Source organism: Achroia grisella, unplaced genomic scaffold, assembly GCF_030625045.1.
Source record: "Achroia grisella isolate CSIRO2021 unplaced genomic scaffold, CSIRO_AGI_Agris_v1 utg598, whole genome shotgun sequence".
Taxonomy (NCBI): Eukaryota; Metazoa; Arthropoda; class Insecta; order Lepidoptera; family Pyralidae; genus Achroia; species Achroia grisella.
The window spans coordinates 1,379,130-1,398,294 of record NW_026712958.1 but is presented as its reverse complement, the minus strand read 5'-3'; the positions used below and the strand labels follow the sequence as shown (position 1 = coordinate 1,398,294).

The 19,165-nt window shown below is 35.5% G+C and overlaps 2 protein-coding genes across 2 annotated transcripts; one reads left to right on the top strand and one right to left on the bottom strand.

Moving 5' to 3' along the window:
* Nucleotides 1–2,353: 2,353 nt before the first annotated feature.
* Nucleotides 2,354–4,848, top strand: LOC131848889 (DNA repair and recombination protein RAD54-like). Its single transcript, XM_059198846.1, has one exon. The coding sequence runs from the start codon at nt 2,412–2,414 to the stop codon at nt 4,707–4,709; it is 2,298 nt and encodes a 765-aa protein (XP_059054829.1). The 5' UTR covers nt 2,354–2,411; the 3' UTR covers nt 4,710–4,848.
* A 1,675-nt stretch (nt 4,849–6,523) lies between these two features.
* Nucleotides 6,524–18,968, bottom strand: LOC131848890 (protein adenylyltransferase SelO-like). Its single transcript, XM_059198847.1, has 12 exons — nt 18,491–18,968; nt 17,203–17,366; nt 15,357–15,437; nt 13,537–13,700; nt 12,634–12,809; nt 11,665–11,761; nt 10,559–10,719; nt 10,069–10,190; nt 9,561–9,690; nt 9,159–9,285; nt 7,603–7,715; nt 6,524–6,727 (listed from the first exon to the last, which is right to left on the bottom strand). Exons 1-12 carry the CDS (start codon nt 18,689–18,691, stop codon nt 6,605–6,607), a joined length of 1,659 nt encoding a protein of 552 aa, XP_059054830.1. The 5' UTR covers nt 18,692–18,968; the 3' UTR covers nt 6,524–6,604.
* Between the last annotated feature and the right edge of the window lie 197 nt (nt 18,969–19,165).

Below are 19,165 nucleotides of genomic sequence, written 5' to 3'. Positions count from 1 at the left end.
TGTATTCCACGCAGATGATAACTTTAAACCATCTTCCCAATTAAAATTGGGATATTTTTAGTTCTGTGACCTCCCGTACTATTCGTGGATAATCGTGATGATCGGTAGAATTTTACGCGCATGCAGTTCAGATTATTGGCAAATCCATTATTCGTTTAAAACCCGTTTAACTATATTAATAATATAAAATTTATGTGATCATCGTTGTGAACGTAGCTTTGTTGGTCATAATGTATGTGAAAGGTTGTATATTTTTCTTAAAACAAAAAGTATCTGATCGACCGAGCACTCGGCTTTTTAAAATGTCTTCTAAATAACGTTCTCTCATCCGTAATATAAGAGAAAGGCTTCAGTTTTGACGACCTAAAACCTGGATGGATCCTCCATGGGCATGCATCGGGAATATGATCTTATGGATGATAATGGAATGGTGCACCCGCCTGTGCTAACCGTTTACACTGACTGGGCACCAGTGGATGATAAGATGATCAGGTCAATTAGCCCATCATGGTAAATTCAACAGCTTCAGTTTTGACGACCTAAAACTTGGATGGATCCTCCATGGGCATGCATCGGGAATATGATCTTATGGATGATAATGGAATGGTGCACCCGCCTGTGCTAACCGTTTACACTGACTGGGCACCAGTGGATGATAAGATGATCAGGTCAATTAGCCCATCATGGTAAATTCACTATGAATTTATCACATTGCTAGCAATGGGGTTTTTAGTCCACATTAGTAACACTCACCTTTCCCTGTATAAACTCTATTTTGTACTTCCTTTAAATACTAGAAGACGGAAAGTGATGATTTGGAGAGGGTTTATGAAGTGTAGTAGACTGGTGGTATTCGGGACGGTCACCGCAGTAGCTCGGGAAGGCATCATATCTGTCTTTTTTTATTTTATACTAATATGCAATTGTTGCTATTTGATATTATTTTATAACTTGCTGGCCCGCACAACTTGGTCTGAATATCACTTACTTGATATGTGTTACTATATTTATCCCAATACACATAATACATCTTAAAATTATAGCCGTTATTCTGATGTATAAGCTAAAGTTTGGTCAAAATCCGTTGAGTAGTTTTTACGTGAAAGTGTAACAAACATCGATCCATACTCATAAAAATAATAATATATATAATATATTATTATTAAATAATAAAAATATTATCGAATAGCAACAATTTAAGGACAAAAAAACTTACGAGATGGTCATATAAAAATAATATAGTTTTTGTATAATCAGATTTTATTTCCGAAAAAAACACCAATATAATTAAAACACGAATCCTACATTAATACAAATCATTAGAGCCATTTATGAGATATACGAAATAAATAAATATAAACAAGAATATGATAATTAAAAAAAATTGATTTTGAGCAAATGTAAAGAATGTTTACAAATTGTCTGTGATCTATGAAACCAATTGTCTACACATCAAGATGTAATCTTAAAACATAAGAGGAAGTTTCTGTTATCTGTTTGTTTAATAAAGTATTTTTGTAATCCTATTTGCAATTTTTTTTCCTGATGACATTATTTTTTTTATTTATTTCAGGCTACTAGACCCATATTATATAAATACCTTATAAACTTATACATTGGAATAAATATTATAAAACTAATATATTGATATTGTCTATGTGGTCACGGCAATCTGCCACGGTACCGCCGATACACCACACCCTTCAGCCAGTAGTCCTTCATGAAGGTCGGCAGCATGTTGGTGGGGACCCGGCCCACGAACTCCTTGTTGTGAATTGTCTCCAGCTGCGTCACGCTCAATGTCAGGTTATTCCTGGTCCGTATATAATCGACCGGGAGTCCGAAATGATGTAGACTTGTACAATGACAAGTTGTATTCAAATATTATTGGCGAAGCATTCTTAATAATAAAAATCACTGGGGAATTTACACAGCGCCATCTAGTCCTAAGCTAAAACGAACTTGTGTTATTATTCATACTAGTGTTCTATTATATATATATATATTTTTTTAATGTATGAACCGTACGAAGTATTGAACCCGCACTCATCGTTGGTAAGGCTGTACTCTAAACCTATCCACCTAGCATGCCAAGAGTTATAAAATTGATTATCCCAAAAACTACTCGTTGACTTTACAATTGTTTCTTGAAAAACAATTATAAACCTCCAATGACTTTAATTTTATAGGTAAACCAAGTGGAAATGTTTATTATAATATCTAAATATTATAATTTATTTATTTTATTTCTCTATCTACGGCCCCAACTTAACTCTTAACAGTTTACTGTCACTGTCACATTGACAGCCAAAAAAATGCTATTCCCTCCTATCAATTTGAAAGTTTGATTTGTATTCCGATGTTTATTTCATTATAATTTAAATAAATGGTACCATAATATTCCGTTTACAATGAGGCGCAGCTTAGCGCCGAGTCAAATTGGCTCCGGCGACAACGTATTTAAGAGCCCATTACTAAATTCGAAACGAAAGAAGCGGGAATGTTCCCGGATACCGCTCGCTCAAAAATCTCCCTCGCAATCTTTGTCTTCTTCGGAACATGAGAATCTAATCCGGCAGATATTAAGCAAGCCTTTCAAGGTACCTATACCTAATTACGTTTCAGCGTATTGCAGTAAAAGTTTGGGACTAAAACGCAGTCAAGTTAGACGGGCACTGCACGATCCGGATGAGCCTAATGCATTGGTTTTGTACCGGCCTCCGTACATCCCTGAACATGAGAAGATGAAAATGAATGCTAACGATATTAAAGTAGCAGTTGTGGTTGATCCAATATTAGGAAATATCTTAAGACCGCACCAGAGAGAGGGAGTTACGTTTATGTACGACTGTGTTACGGGCAAACAGATTGAGAATGCTTATGGCTGCATAATGGCTGACGAAATGGGTTTAGGAAAGACTTTACAATGCATTACCTTACTTTGGACTCTTTTAAGACAAGGGCCAGACTGCAAACCGACTATATGTAAAGCTATCATTGTATGCCCAAGCAGCTTAGTAAAGAACTGGTATAATGAAATTCACAAATGGCTTGGACAGAGAATAAATGCTCTACCAATGGATGGCGGATCTAAAGCAGACATAACACTGAAGCTGCAGCAATTTATGAATACTTATTCAGCTACTAGAGTTGCTACACCAGTATTAATTATCTCTTATGAAACATTTAGGATCTATTCAAAAATATTACACTCTTCTGATGTTGGTCTGGTACTGTGTGATGAAGGGCATAGACTAAAGAATAGTGAGAATCAAACATACCAAGCATTGATGGGTTTGAAAGCTAAAAGGAGGATATTAATCTCAGGGACTCCAATTCAAAATGATTTAACAGAGTACTTCAGTTTGGTACATTTTGTGAACGAGGGTATACTGGGCACAGCTCAAGAGTTTAAGAAGAGATATGAGAATCCTATTCTGAGAGGCCAGGATGCATTAGCAACTGTCCAGGAAAGGGAAAGAGCACAAGAGTGTCTGCAAACCTTAACCTCTATTGTAAACAAGTGTATGATCCGACGAACAAGCACTCTACTCACAAAATATCTGCCAGTGAAGTTTGAACAAGTCATTTGTGTCAAAATGACGCCACTTCAAACTCAAATATATAAGAATTTCATTAACTCTGATGCTATTAGGAACAAATTTGCAGGCACTGGAGAGAAGAGCAATACACTAAGTGCTTTATCAAGTATAACTACACTTAAGAAATTATGTAATCACCCCGACTTAGTTTATGATAAAATCATGGAAAGATCTGAAGGTTTTGAGAAAGCTAGAGATTTATTACCAAGTAATTATGATATAAAAGATGTTAAACCAGAATATTCTGGTAAGCTAATGATCCTGGATTGTATATTGGCTAATCTAAAAACAAATACAGATGACAAAATAGTTTTAGTCTCAAATTATACACAAACTTTAGATTTGTTTGAGAAATTATGCAGGAAACGCTGTTACCAGTATGTAAGACTTGATGGTTCAATGACAATAAAGAAGAGAGCTAAAGTTGTCGAAAGTTTTAATAATAAAGAATCAAAGGAGTGGATTTTTATGTTGAGTTCTAAAGCTGGGGGATGTGGTTTGAATTTGATTGGTGCAAATAGATTAATCATGTTTGACCCGGACTGGAATCCGGCGAATGATGATCAAGCCATGGCTCGAGTTTGGCGCGATGGGCAGAAGAAGCCTTGCTACATCTACAGACTTCTAGCGACAGGTACAATTGAAGAGAAGATATTCCAAAGGCAGGCGCATAAGAAAGCACTGAGCGACACAGTAGTCGATCAAAACGAGGAGTCCCTCCGTCATTTCACATCAGAAGACCTCAAAGATTTGTTCCGTTTAGAGGAAAACACTTTATCGGACACTCATGGTAAGTTTAAGTGTAAACGATGTGTGAATAATATACAAATAACACTGCCTCCAGAGAATTCTGATTGTACTTCTGATCTATCTAATTGGTATCACTGTGCTGATAAGAAAAGTTTGGCTGATCTTGTACTTAAGCAATGTTGGGATTTAGCAAAGACTATTTCGTTTGTTTTCCATCATCGCTCTGCTAAAACTGAAGCAAAAGAGGTGAATATTGAAGAAGAGAAGGAGAACATTCAAGAAAAAAAGAGAAGGAAAATAGAAATTGATGAAGATTACTCTGAACCAGATGATAGTGCTGATGAAGATTATGTTTAAAAATCATGATGATCTGTATGTAAATGTTTATTTTTTCTGTTTTAAGGATAACATATTTGGTTTGTATTAATTGTAAATATTTATTATAACATAAGTAACATTATGGAAAATATAATTGTGAGACAGTTATATACATACAAGAAGGTTAATAAAAAAAACTATTTTAAATAAATAAAAAATATATTGATTGTATAACAAATTTTTCTTTTATAAACTAAAAAATAATAACAAATCATTTATACATAAATTAATCTTAAATTAAGAGTACATAAATAAAAGTACATATTTAACGCCAATGCACAATTTTAAAACTACATATAGATAAAAATATCACAATGGAATGAAAAAAAAATAATAGGGCCTCATTTGGGAATAGCATAAGACTTTCCTACAAGTTGGCTGCCAGTTTCTTTGCCATTAAATCATATTAGAATATTAAAACAAAATGCATACCAATTAACAGTCTTATAAAACACATTATATTCTAAAAACTTCTATATATATAGAATGCCAACATAGAAGTTATAAGCTCTGCTTAGTCCGGGACTAGATGGCGTTGTGTAATAATTATAATTAAACCCAGGACAATTCTGAAAACTATATATGTATATATATCTAATATATTATATAATTCTCGGGTCGCGGTGTTTCCAATTCTGAACCGACTTTACCGATTATTATAAAATTTTGTGGGTAGGTGAATTGGCCCATATCTATTTTTTACATGCTAACAATAAGAGTGACTCGCCACTGAATATTTATTATTTTTACTAGTTATTTTTATAGCATTATATTTTTTATTTCTATAACACGGAAAAAATGAGCATGCGGCTCACCTGATGGAAAGTGATTACCGCCGCCTATGAGCACCTGCAGCACCAGGGGAATTGTAAGTACGATGTCGGCCTTTTAAAAAGGAATAAGCTCTTTTCTTGAAGGTTTCATCGTATCGGTTCGGAAATACCATTGCTGGAAGGTGATTCCTCAATGTGGTTGTGCGTGGCCGTGGCGCCATTCATTCAGATGATCAGGATTGTATTTTAGTTTCTGGCGGGTGGTACGGTGGTGAAGATAGTGGTGGTTATGACTCATTACAACTTAAAATTTCCACATTTTTACGATTAACACCAGTTTGTTTTTAGAGATATTACTTTAATTATTTTTCATTTGAGACAAAAATTAATATTGTAGTATTATGACGTAATACAACTTAAAATATTCACCATTTTACGACTAACACCTGTTTTTTATAGCACTATATTAGTATAGTAGGTACTTTAATGAATAATAAATCGTCGGTTAAATAGAAAAATGGCACTATTCAAAATGTACATTTTTTAAAAGATAATCATTTAAAGTTTTTAAAAATATTTAATTTTTTTTCCTTTAAAGTTTTAACAAAAATTTACACAGAAGTATTATATAATAATAATAATCTCAGGACAATTCACACAGCGCCATCTAGTCCCAAGTTAAGCTAGCTAAAGCTTGTGTTATGGGTACTAGATAACTGATACAGATACATAGATATTTTATTTTTCGTAAATATATAGAAAACACCCAGATCGACACAAACAATTATACTCATGAATACAAATGTTTGTGCCGTGCGAGGAATCGAACCCGCGACCATCGGACGTAAAGCGGTGTGCTAGACCGCTAGACCACCGAGGTCGTCAATATATATGATTTTAAAAGTATTTAGATATATATAGGCGGCAATTTAAGCTTATAATTTTGAAAAATGTGTTTTTTCTATTTAAGCGACGATATGGCAAAACAACGTTTGCTGGGTCAACTACTATGGTTATAAAATTAATTTATATTGATTATTGAGTAATAATATGCAACATCGATACACAGCTACATTACTATATAAAAGAGAAGGTGATAGTTTAACTGGAGCAACTGAGTTTGACTCCGTAAGACCAGCTGGGCGGATGCGCTGAGTAGCCACATCTCTCAGCCTTCTCGTTGACTTCAAATGGATTCCTGAACACTTTTAACAGGAATCTCACCTGTAAAAGAGAAAATAAGCACAATCTACAAATCTTATTCTTACTTATCTATACATATAAATAAAATTGGAGTGTCTGTTTGTAATATTGAAATAACCGTTTTTCAATATTATATTCATATGAATATAAATACGGTACATATACCAAAATAACATTTTTGAATATATTTTGGTATATGTACTATGAATTTTAAGTTAGATATTTTCTACAAAAACATTATTATCATTTATAACTTCTTCAATTTTATAATAAGCTTTTTTACAAAGAAAATATTTTATAAGACATTTGAATGTTTTTTCTGGCAAATTGAATAAATAAAGATTTGTAAAACAGATGGATGCTCTGTCAGTATCATCATCATCGGTTTCTTCCTTATCCCATTTATTTGTGGCCGCCGTAATGTTTTTCTCTTCCATTGATCCCTGTTCGCAGTCATCACGTTATACTCCCTTTCTCACCATATCATCTTTCACACAGTCCATCCATCTCTTATTCGGTCTTCCTCTGCCCTTATAACCATCCACATTCATATGTAACTTCCTTAAGATATGATCTTCATTCCTACGCATTACATGTCCATACCACGATAGACGATTACTCTTTAACCTCACCGACATCGGCGCCACTCAGTATGTTGTAATTAGTAAAAATTGCCTGATTGACCACAAGCCAGTTTCATCAGTGTACAGTTTGATGCAGTCCTGACTCCCAAAATAGCGTGAGCTGTATATCAGGAGTCAGTTCCTTCCCAAAACAATATAATATATGATAACAGTTTTGATTAATTTACATGTAGACTTAAACTTAATTAATATTTTATACAATTTAGCCTGTATGTGTGTGTGTATTAATGTGTGTGTATAATATATGATTACCTTTTCAAAGTCATTCTTCTCTGCATCAGCAATGGCCTCTTCCATTATCCAATTCTTTGGTACATACAATGGATTCACTTTGAGCATGCGAGCTGACCGCAACTCCTCGCTCACTGTAATACACAATACCTAATAATTAATCTTATAAAAATACTTATTATTTCCCTAAAGGCTTTTCGAAAGAACCAAAGGCCGTTATAAATTGCCAGTGAATTTGCCATGATGGGTTAACTGGGATGATCTTATACTGATCTTATCATCCTCCACTGGTGCCCCGCCAGAGGTACACGTTAGCGCAGGTGGGTAAACGATTGCATTATCATCCATTAAAAAAATAACAAATATCGTTGCGTATAGTTACATTCTCTATTCTTTTCTGTTCTAGTTACTTTAATAATAATAATCTCAGGACAATTCACACAGCGCCATCTAGTCCCAAGTTAAGCTAGCTAAAGCTTGTGTTACGGGGACTAGATAACTCATACAAGTACATAGATTTTTTTTTCGTAAATACATACATATGATACATTGAGAACACACAGACCGATACAAACAATCATACTCATGAATACAAATGTTTGTGCCGTGCGAGGAATCAAACCCGCGACCATCGCGCGTAAAGCGGTGTGCTAAACCGCTGGACCACCGATGTAGTCAACTTTAAAAAGAATGAGAAATATTTTTTATAAAAATTTATATATATTTTTTAATTTATTTTTTAGTGCACCGCCAACAATCTTTCTCTGCACCACTCTTTGGCTGATAACGCCGCAACGTGTTAAATCCACAACACATTATTTTTGTGCATTGAAGTTAAATATGTATATAAAAAATATGATAATTAACAACCCCACCAAGATCAGATCGAGACGTGACTATAACAGTCAGCTTATTTATGTAATTATATAATTTTAGATGTATATTAGTACATTTATATATATATATTTTTCTGTATTTATCTATTTTATACTTGTTAAATTGCACCGCCATACTGTCTCTGATAAACGCGACGGTTGACTGGTAGAGAATGCCATCTGGCACTAAGTCATGTATACAATTTTGTGTGCAAAAGAATAAATAAATAAATGATTATTGGCAACAGATTTTTTGTCAACATGTCAACATTAGAATAGAATAGAAAATCATTTATTCAAATAAACTTAATTTAAGCACTTTTGAATAGTCATAACAATTGTTTGTATACCGCTCGTTCGGAAGTGCTGTCTCATAACAAGAAGAACGAGCAAGAAACTTGTGTGTTGAAATATTGTAAATCATCATTACATAGAATAAAACAAAAGTCGCTCCCGCTGTCTGTCCCTATGTATGCTTAAATCTTTAAAACTACGCAACGGATTTTGAAGCGGTTTTTTTTATAGATAGAGTGATTCAAGAGGAAGGTTTATATATATATAATACATGTACACCCGTGCGAAGCCGGGGCGAGCTAGTTGTGGATAAATATTGGAATAAAACTACGTGATTACATGTTATTACAACATAGTTACATTATTTTTGTGTATTAAAGTTAAATAAATATAGTAAAATTCCCTCACCATTTTCTGCTTTCAGTCTGTTACGATATTTGGTGACCCAGACGGCCCACTGCGGCGCCTCGTGAATTTTGTTCAAAGACCATTTCCCGTCCAATACACTTTTCACTAATAACTTGTTTGCTGGTACCTGAATAAAAAATAATGAAATGAAATAGTTATTTTTAAACTTGCGTGTTTAATACACATTAATTATATTATTAACACGAATAATTTTATGTCAAATAAAAGGTATGTACCTCTCTCGACGTTTCGACTAGGTTGCACTAGCCGTGACAAAGTGACAAATGCCTCCCTCAAAGGGCCTCCCGTTTGTCCAGCAGTGGACGGCTTCCGGGCTGATATGATGATGATGGTGATGATGATGATATCGACCACTACAATAACAACTAGTTACAATAATACCTCAGCCAGCTGCCTGAATGTGGCCGTGAAGTCAGCCATCGTGTTCTGCATCAGCTGTAACAGTTCATCCACTAGATTGACATCGCCGTCCTGCACTTCATTCAGACCCAATTTGTAGACATACGTCTGCCTGTTGACAATACAATACATAAATAAATAACCCTTGTCCATTAACCCTTCGAACGTTTTGACCTCTTAAACCGTATTACCGTCTTGTCACACACATCTGTGCCCGCAAAGCCGTCACTTTTTTAACCAATTTTATCCTTATTTAAAAGAAAATAAGATTGAATTTTAAAATTATATTAAAAGTAGGTAGTTTGTATTTAGTATCTCGTGTCACAAGTCACGGTGAGCTTAATGCATTCTAAAGGGGCCTTTAAACCTACACCCGTGTCACAAGTCACGGGGGCTACTTGGGGTTTCCCTTGCGCTAGCCGGCTTCAAAGCCTAAGTTGTTATCATTAATTACTGCTTCTTACACTCATAAAACAAATATAATACTCACAATATCTTATCATTGGCGTATTGGTCGAGAGTATTTCTAACTTGTTGAATTTTCCTTCTCTGAATATCAGTTAGTATCGGCTCCAAAGCGGCAGCGAATTTCTTCAAGTTCCACAAAATTATCTGCAACAAATAAAACAGTATAGTGACCCATAGTTGGTTATAATAAAACCAGTGGCGTAGTTAGATAACCAAGGGCCCTTGGGCAAATCAAAAAATGGGGCCCCACTGCAGTGGGGCCCAGCCAACAGCTTCACCGGACGATAGAGGGCGAGTGCAGATGGCACTCCAAACCCGCAGAAGGACTTATGGAGCGGTTGAAGGCCAACTCTGATGGATACGACTAGTGTGAGGACACCGTTGGGGTTCTTCCGCGGGTTGTGAGTGCCATCTGCACTCGCCCCCTATCGTCCGATAAAGCTGTAACAGCAACGGCCTACAGCATTAGAGTAGTCCGAAAAAAAATCGCATTGCGAAGCATTTGTATCTACCTCAGGCTGTTGACAGTAAGCGTATCGCGCCATATCATCCGACGTGTTGGGCACGTAGTGTCTATGGTAGTGCTCTATAAACCCGTACGGGCCATAGTCTATGGTCAGGCCCAGGACGCTCACGTTGTCGGTATTCAGAACGCCGTGGGTGAAACCGAATCCTGTAAATAAATATCACGTATAAAACGTCATTTTATCCTAACTAGAGACTGTATAGAGGCAGACTGCATCTTCCGTTCTCCTCGTTGGTGTTACATTCAAGTGGTTCTGGTGTATGTTACTAGAGGCTGTAGAGGGGAAGGGGATGATTAGTAATGTGGACTGCTGATATTATTACTAGCAATGTACCATGTCAGGTTGACCTCCACGCGGTTCTCCCTGGAAACCGTGATAAATTCCTAGTGAATTTGTCACGATGGGCTAACTGACCTGACCTCATGCTCATCTTATCATCCTCCACTGGTGCCCCACCATCGTAAACCGTTAGCGCAGGCGGGAACACCATCCCATTATCATCCGTAATAAAAAAAATATAGGCGCTGTATGGGGAGAAGGTGATTGTCAGGAATGTGGATTTATGGCCCCATTGCTAGCAATGTACCATGTCAGGTTGACCTCCACGCGGTTCCCCCTGGAAACCATCGTGATAAATTCTTGGTGAATTTGTCACGATGGGCTAACTAACCTGACCTCATGCTCATCTTATCATCCTCCACTGGTGCCTCGCCAGGGTAAACCGTTAGCGCAGGCTGGTGCACCATTCCATTATCATCCATAAAAAAAAAATAGGAGGCTGTATGAATATTCTGGTTTGTTGTGTACATAGGTATTTTATTCGTATTTTTCTATTTACAATATTTATTCTTCAAACTTCCTACTCTTCGGGTATTTAGCAAATTTTTCAAACATTATAAATTTTGCTAAACCGCTAGGCGAGTACCATCAATAATACTAAAAAACATTTTGTGTGTGTATAAAGGTATAACATACGCTCACACATAGACTGAAAGAGATGCCAATATCATCTGCTTCTTCCTTATACCATTTATTGGCATAATATGATAGAGAGAAAGAGATATCAATATATAAGTAGAAAATGCAGTTACCTTGCCACGCTGCCACCATGTCGATATTCCTATGGGCCACTTCCGTATACCAGTTCACGTACTTATCTTCATCATCTCGGATGTTCGGGAAATAGTTCTGGAAGAGATTTTTTCATACTTAATTATTGTTACATAACAAACTGCATACTGTGCTCCCTATAACATAGATCAGTCAAATAAAACAGTTCCTTTGCGCGTTGGCTATAAAATTGAAGAAACCGTTAATATATATAGAAAAATTTTAAATCCATAGCACTGACAATATTATCTGATTACACGTCATAATGTGTAGTGCGTAGCGATTTCTATGTTAATGGGGGCATGACCTGTTGTTATACAGACACTTGATTTTAATAGATGTTTTTTTATATATTGCATAAAAAACATGCTGGTAAAAGAGTGACACACAAGTCTTGCTCATTCTTCTTCTGCATTCCAAATTAGAATCAAAAATGACTATTATTTTTAGTGAATTTGTCGATGGGCTAATTTGAATAAAGATTATTTCATCTTATCAATGATGGCTGATTCATCCGTCATACCCAGAGTCAACTGGTAGAGCAATCGAGTACACCATTCCATTATCATCCATTAAAAAAGAATCCCCAAGCGGTGAAACCCTCGTGACTTCTGGTGCATTCAACATGATTCTATCGGACAAAATTGTTAATAATGTGGATTTGAATTTAAAAATGAATATCTGTATTATTCATGATAAATTTCCGGTGAATTTGTCACGATGGTTTGGAAAATTGGTTGGGCTAACTGATCTGACCTCACGCTCACCTTATCACCCTCCACTGGTGCCTCGCCAGCGTAAACCGTTAACGCAAACAGATGCACCATTCCATTGTCATCCATAAAAAAACTTCTTTCTAACTGACCTGATTTCATGCTCATCCTTCGTTCTCCAGGCACTCCGCTAACGTTTTTCAAACGATCTTTGTGATAAATGGAGAATCAACTTACCTTGATGATGTGGTCGACTAGAGTCTTCATAATTTTCGGTTCTCTCATCTTGTCCAGTATCTCTATAGATCCTAGGCGATACCAGGCAGGTGCCAGACGCAAGACTATAGCCGTGCTCTCAAGCTGTGCGTTTCCGGTGTAAAATTTGTCTCGCCAGACTTTCTTAGGCTCACTAACTGCATACAAAAATTACAAGTTTTTATATATATATTGTTTATCATACAGATAATCATATTATGAATAATAATATATTTATTTGTCAGAATATGGTATGTACAATGCTGCACCCGCTACTTTGTTCGCGTGGAATTTCACTTTATTATATTTTTCTAAAATAAAAGTTGCCTAATACATCAGCTACCTGCCAAAAAAAGTCCCGTCAAAATCAGTCCAGCCATTTCAGAGATTAACCGGAAGAAACAGAAAGACTGACAGACAAAAATTGTAAAAAATATAATTTGGTGTATGTACCGTATTTATATTCATATGCACGTAGTAAAAAACGGTTATTTCAATATTACAAAAATCAAAATGAAACGGCTACGTGTACGGGTGAAAGACCTACACGCGGGGACGACACGAACCAGGTTTGTCCTTAGTTTTCCATTTTAACCCAACACATTATATACATATACAAACATAGATATATATCATTACATAGTATAAAATAAAGTCGCTGTCGCTGTCTGTCCCTATGTACGTTTAAATCTTTAAAACTACGCAACGGATTATGAAGCAGTTTTTTTAATATATAGTTGATTCACGAGGAAGGTTAATATATATAATACATGTATACCCGTCCGAAACCGGGGCGAGTATCTAGTTAACAATAATTTTACCGTCAATTTTTATATTCTTCTAGGGCAGTCGCTCTGCAAGTTAATATGTCACGAATTTCCTTACCTACCAAAGCTGCAGCTCTTGTGGTTGGTATACCGAGGAAGTAGCAAGCTTCAGAAGCTATCATCTCCCTGATTGAAGAGCGTAGCACCGCTCTGCCGTCTCCGAACCTGGAGTATGGCGTCTCTCCAGAACCTTTCAGTTGAGGTTGCCAGGATTCGCCCTTTCTAGAATTTTTTTTTATAATGAATTATAAATAAGTACCTATATTTATTTTATTTTATTTTGGAGTATGGCGTCTCTATGCCTACGCCATATGCGTTGACAAGCATATGGCTTACCTAGGCCTATGCACGACAAAAATCTGCAGATTCTGCCAAACTGAAGAGGAAACGCCACTATTGTGGTTGTAATCATGCATAAACGAAATCTCCCTTGGAAAGTTTACTTTCCCGAGGCGATAAAAACCATCGCTCCTAAGAATATCCTTCATTCTTGTCCCTGACGGGTTAGGTAGCGAACTCTGAAAAGGGCGAGCACAATAGATCTATGTAGGTCGCAGTGCTACAGGTGCTACAAACATCTGACAATAGGGGGAAAGGGATCGTTAGTAATGTGGATTGATAACCCCATCGCTAGCAATGTACCGTGTCAGGTCGACCTCCACGCGATTCCCCCTGGAAACCATCGTGTTAAATTCCTGGTGAATTAGTCACGATGGGCTAACTGACCTGACCTCACGCTCATCTTATCATCTTCCACTGGTGCCCCGCCAGCGTAAACCGTTAGCGCAGGCGGGTGCACCATTCCATTATCATCCATAAAAAAAAAAAAACATCTGACAATAGCCCAAACAACCCAATAAAAAAAATGGCGGCTCTCCATGGCGTAACGCCTGGTAAATTGCTGTGTGTGGCACAATAAGCTGACACCGCTACCGGGAACAACAAATTAGCAAGAATACTGACACCTGACTTACATTATTAATTGTTACAATTATGGCAGTCTTGTTCCATCATTATACATAATTATACATTTTGTACTTTGATAATTTCATTGTTTTAATTAATTAATTTATTTATTTATTTATTAGCATACAAAACAGATTACAGTCAATATAATAATATAATTAGGAGCGTGTAGTTCGGTACAGAACTGGATTGTAATCCAACACTATGTATGCCTAAGAGCTAAATTATATAGACGCATTCAATATACGCTAGATAGCTAGATAAGGTTATATAATAAAAAGTAAACTAAATAGAAAATGATATATAACTATAACTACGCAATGCAATAAATTATCATGTTAACAGAACTTTATTTATATTAAAGAAAAGAAAATTGGTATAATGTTAAATATAATTTGTCACTTTACGGTGGAAATTTAATTAAATAAAATATATTTTTAAAACGCAAATATCGCCCGCCATAACATAAATCTCTCCTGAACCTTTTACTTGGATTATCAGTTTCGCCCTTTCTAGAAATTTCATTTTATTTTTTTATAATGAATTTTTAAAAAGCATTTCTATTTAATTATCAAGAATTCAATCATACTAATATCAGATACGGAATTTTGAGTGTGAATGGATGGATGTTTTTTACTCTATCATGCATAAACTACGAAATGGATTTTAATGAAACTTTTCAATAATATAGCTTATACATCCGAATAACACATAGGCTATAATTTTCACGTGGGTGCTACACCTACACCTCGTTAGCTGATATTTTTATAATGTTATACTTCCATTAAAATTTACTACTCAAGTAAAAATCTCCAGTTTTTAGCTATAATTGGTTGCATTTTAATTTTATCACTTCAATTAAAATTCACTACTCCAGTAAAAATCTCCATTTTTAGCAATAATATTACTCACCTATTAACGTACTCCCCAAGAATATGGGCTCGTCCATCACCGAGCTGGTCTGCCCACAAACCAAATTGGTACCCGCCATATCTAAAATAAAATAAAAATATTTACACACTACAATATGTGTCGTCACTTATGTAAGTTTGTATATTTCAAGGTATTTTCTATTATCCTTAATACATATAAATAAAATGGAAGTGTCTGTTTGTAATATTGAAATAACCGTTTTATACTATATTCATATGAATTACAATTTTTGTCTGTCGATCTGTCTGTCTGTTTGTTCCGGCTAATCACCGAAATGGCTGGACCAATTTTGAACGGGACTGGGACTTTTTTAGTAAGTAGCTGATGTAATAAGGAGTAACTTAGGCTACTTTTATTTTAGAAAAATATTAAGTTAAATTCCACGCGGACGAAGTCGCAGGTGCAGCTAGTAATATATATAGAAGTATCTACTGGATGCCTGGGAGAAATTTAAAATTGGCTATCGACAGCAAACTTCTCATTTATAAGGCAATGTTTAAGCCAATTTGGACATATAGAATACAACTATGAGGCTCTGCCAGTACTCCAACATAATGACAATACAGCGAGTTCAAAACTATATATTAAAACAACTTTCAGATGCACCAGGGTTTGGTTTATAAGAACAACTGAGATCCACAAAATACTTGATATTCCCATGGTTAAGGATGTAGTTAATGACTACAGCAACAAATACAAATTACGAGTACACAGGCACCCAAATAAATTCGCTGGGCAACTTACAATACCGGAAAACGTGTGTTGAAGAAAGGAAAGGCGTGATATATTTGACCAAGATGTTCAGACAGGACTGACTTTTTATGAACGAAGAGCTGCTCTACTGGGAGCGGCACTCTACCAGCTATATACGGAGCACTACATCTTCTCAACAGTGGCGGATCGTGAATTTGTGGGGCCCTGGGCTAAATCTCCTTGGCCTACCTAATTATATTACTCAACTAAAAAAATACACCGTCCATGAACAAGCGACCAGAAATTCCCCGTTCCTTTCCATAGAAGCGCACTTGCATGGGTTGATTGATCTCAGGGTTGCCAACCTTATGATAGGTTTTTTTACATTTTAGATATTTTTTTTATATTCTAAATATCGTTTCAGTACGGACGGGGGGGCCTTTTATAACCTTGGGGCCCGGGGCTGCAGCCTAAACAGTGCTTAGTTAGTTCCGCCCCTGCTACTAGTCCACATGACTAATTGCAAGATTTCTAATAGGAAAAAAAATTATATGCAAATAGATCAAAAGGTCAAATTTTTGGTCGTGATTGATGCTTATAGTAAGTGAAGTGGCTTGAATGTATTCCTATGTATAACAGCCTAACTATATTAATAAATTAAGTTGTTTATTTTCTTTGTTTGAATTACCAAATGTAATCGTTTCAGTTAATGATCCTAAAATAAGTAATAACGAATTTTTATTGTTTTGTAAAAGTAATGGTATAACTCATTTAACTTCGCCTATCTATCACGCTAGCAGGATTTCTAATAGAAAATAAATTTCTTCTATTAATAACGGCCAGTTGTAAAGTTCACAAAGTTCCAATACAAATAACATAACTGTACCTGTGACACTCACGGTGGTACGCGTTCAAGAAGAGAGGATACTACTGAAGACGGAGTGCTGCCCGGCACCGAAGTCGTTAATGTTTCGTCTGCTGCCCCAAAAGGGGGAGAGTGCGATAGAAGGGACAGGAGTAGAAATAATTTGTAGGGGTCAAGAGAATGCATGCTTTTCAGCGCGCATTCCCTGTAGATTCGGCCAGTATAACCAAGAGGTTGGCATGGCCATGGGTTGGTGGAGAGTTGTACCTGTGACACACCGTGTAGCCTCCCGCAGGTAGATACTTTCCAGCTACAAACTTCACAAACTCCTCAGAATCTTCCACAGCGGGGTCCAGATCCAGGATTTCAGTCAGAGCATCATGAGAAGAACACACCAATTGGACTTTATCAATAAGTGGATTTGTAGGGACCTGGAATTAAAATAATCAAAAATATTTATATTAGTACTCACAGACTCGACTATGTGTTGCTGTGGCTAATGTTCTTGAATAAAATAATATTGCGACTATAAATAGAGATGTAAGCTATCATTATTTCTCTTTCAAGTTAGGAATGCAAAAAATTATGATAATAAAATCAGAATATTAAATATTGGACACAAAAGAGGGCATGTCGCTGAAGAATAATTAGCTAAATTATTGTATTTATAGATACTAGTAGTTGTCACAGTAGTTGCAATACAACCATAATTAATTTAATATTCAGTAAGACTATAGACAAGTATTAAACACAAACAATTTTAATTTATTCTAAACTGTCAGACCACACCACCACACCACACATTGCTGTGGTGGCTAAGGTTCTTGAATAAAATAATATTGCAACTATAAACAGAATGAAATGAAATGTAAGCTATCCTATTTTTCAAGTTGGATCAAATTGAACACAATGTGTAAATCAAATTTGCAATCAATTCAGTAGTTTAGGCGTCCATCACGGACAAACAACATGACACATAATTTTTATATATAAAGATGAGCTTGTCTGGCTACTTTAGTAGTCTGGCTCTATACACACAACAGCCCAGATGTGACGCTAAATATATAGAATAGAGTCCACAATACAATACAATATTTTAGTATAATATATATATATATATCTGCAATGAAATAGCTGTCTAAATGAAGGACATAATGTGATTGAAATAAATGAATATTAATAAATCCTAAATTTAAGTTTATTTGAATAAATAATATCCTATTGTATTCTGAATCAAAATTAAATGTCTATTCAAAAGTTAAATACTAAATATTTCTCAAGCTCGCCCTCTACCGTTCGGTGAAGTTGTAAAGAGCAGCTGCAGCCAACAGAATTGAGTATTTCAAAAAACTGTTTATTTGTAATTCTTTATTGTACAAAATATTAATAGATACATATATCTTAAAAAAATAAATAGATGGTACAATGGCGAACTTATCCCAAAAGAGGGATTTCTTCCAGTCAACCTTTGAATGACTGAAAGGAATTGTGGAGTGGTGAACACAAGTACAATAAGAAAACAGTACTAAGTCTACCTCGGTAAAAGTTGAAGTACCTTAGAAAAAACCGCGTTTCTCACAGCATAAGGGGTAATATTCTCTGGATCTTCAATTATGGGATGTTCATTTATTGGTAGTTCAGCGTAAATTGGCCGCCCCTTAAACTTCCACTCCTTGAAATTGCTTATTGCACTTTGGCCAGACATATTCTTGTATTCACTTCTAACTGTTGTAAGTGTACACAAAGCTCGCCTCATTTAATCAATTTATACTATTATTATTAAACATTTTGGCTGAAGTTCACCACTAAGTAGCCATTTCAACAGTTTTAAATTCGCAAATGTTTTCCAAAAGTTTTAGGAAAAATAATTTTAATAAAGTAAATTAAAATTAGAAAACTGAAGGTAAATTAAATTACAATAAGTAATTCAAACACTAACAACAATGAATAGTGAATAGATTATTTGTGATAAATAATTACATTAAAGTGTTTTTATTTTTAATTTCTATGATTCAAAAATTTGCTCGTCATTATAACAGAGTAGTAAATTATTTGACGACAACAGAGGCTACACCACAGGTATTCTGCCTGTCAATCATCATATGTCATTTATCATAGGCATGGAAAAATGTATATTTTATCGAAATAGTTATTTTGCAGAGTTCATTACTAGACTAATTTATCGGATTTAGAGAAACACATAACGAGTCGTAATCTAGTAATCGAACAA

Coding starts and splice junctions, on each gene's coding strand:
- LOC131848890 (XM_059198847.1), bottom strand. CDS start 18,691: ATGAGGCGAGCTTTGTGTACACTTACAACAGTTAGAAGTGAATACAAG. Junction 13,701..15,356: donor CTTGGGGAGTACGTTAATAG/GTGAGTAATATT, acceptor AAAAAATTCTAG/AAAGGGCGAATCCTGGCAAC. Junction 11,762..12,633: donor TAGTCGACCACATCATCAAG/GTAAGTTGATTC, acceptor AATCTCTTCCAG/AACTATTTCCCGAACATCCG.
- LOC131848889 (XM_059198846.1), top strand. CDS start 2,412: ATGAGGCGCAGCTTAGCGCCGAGTCAAATTGGCTCCGGCGACAACGTA.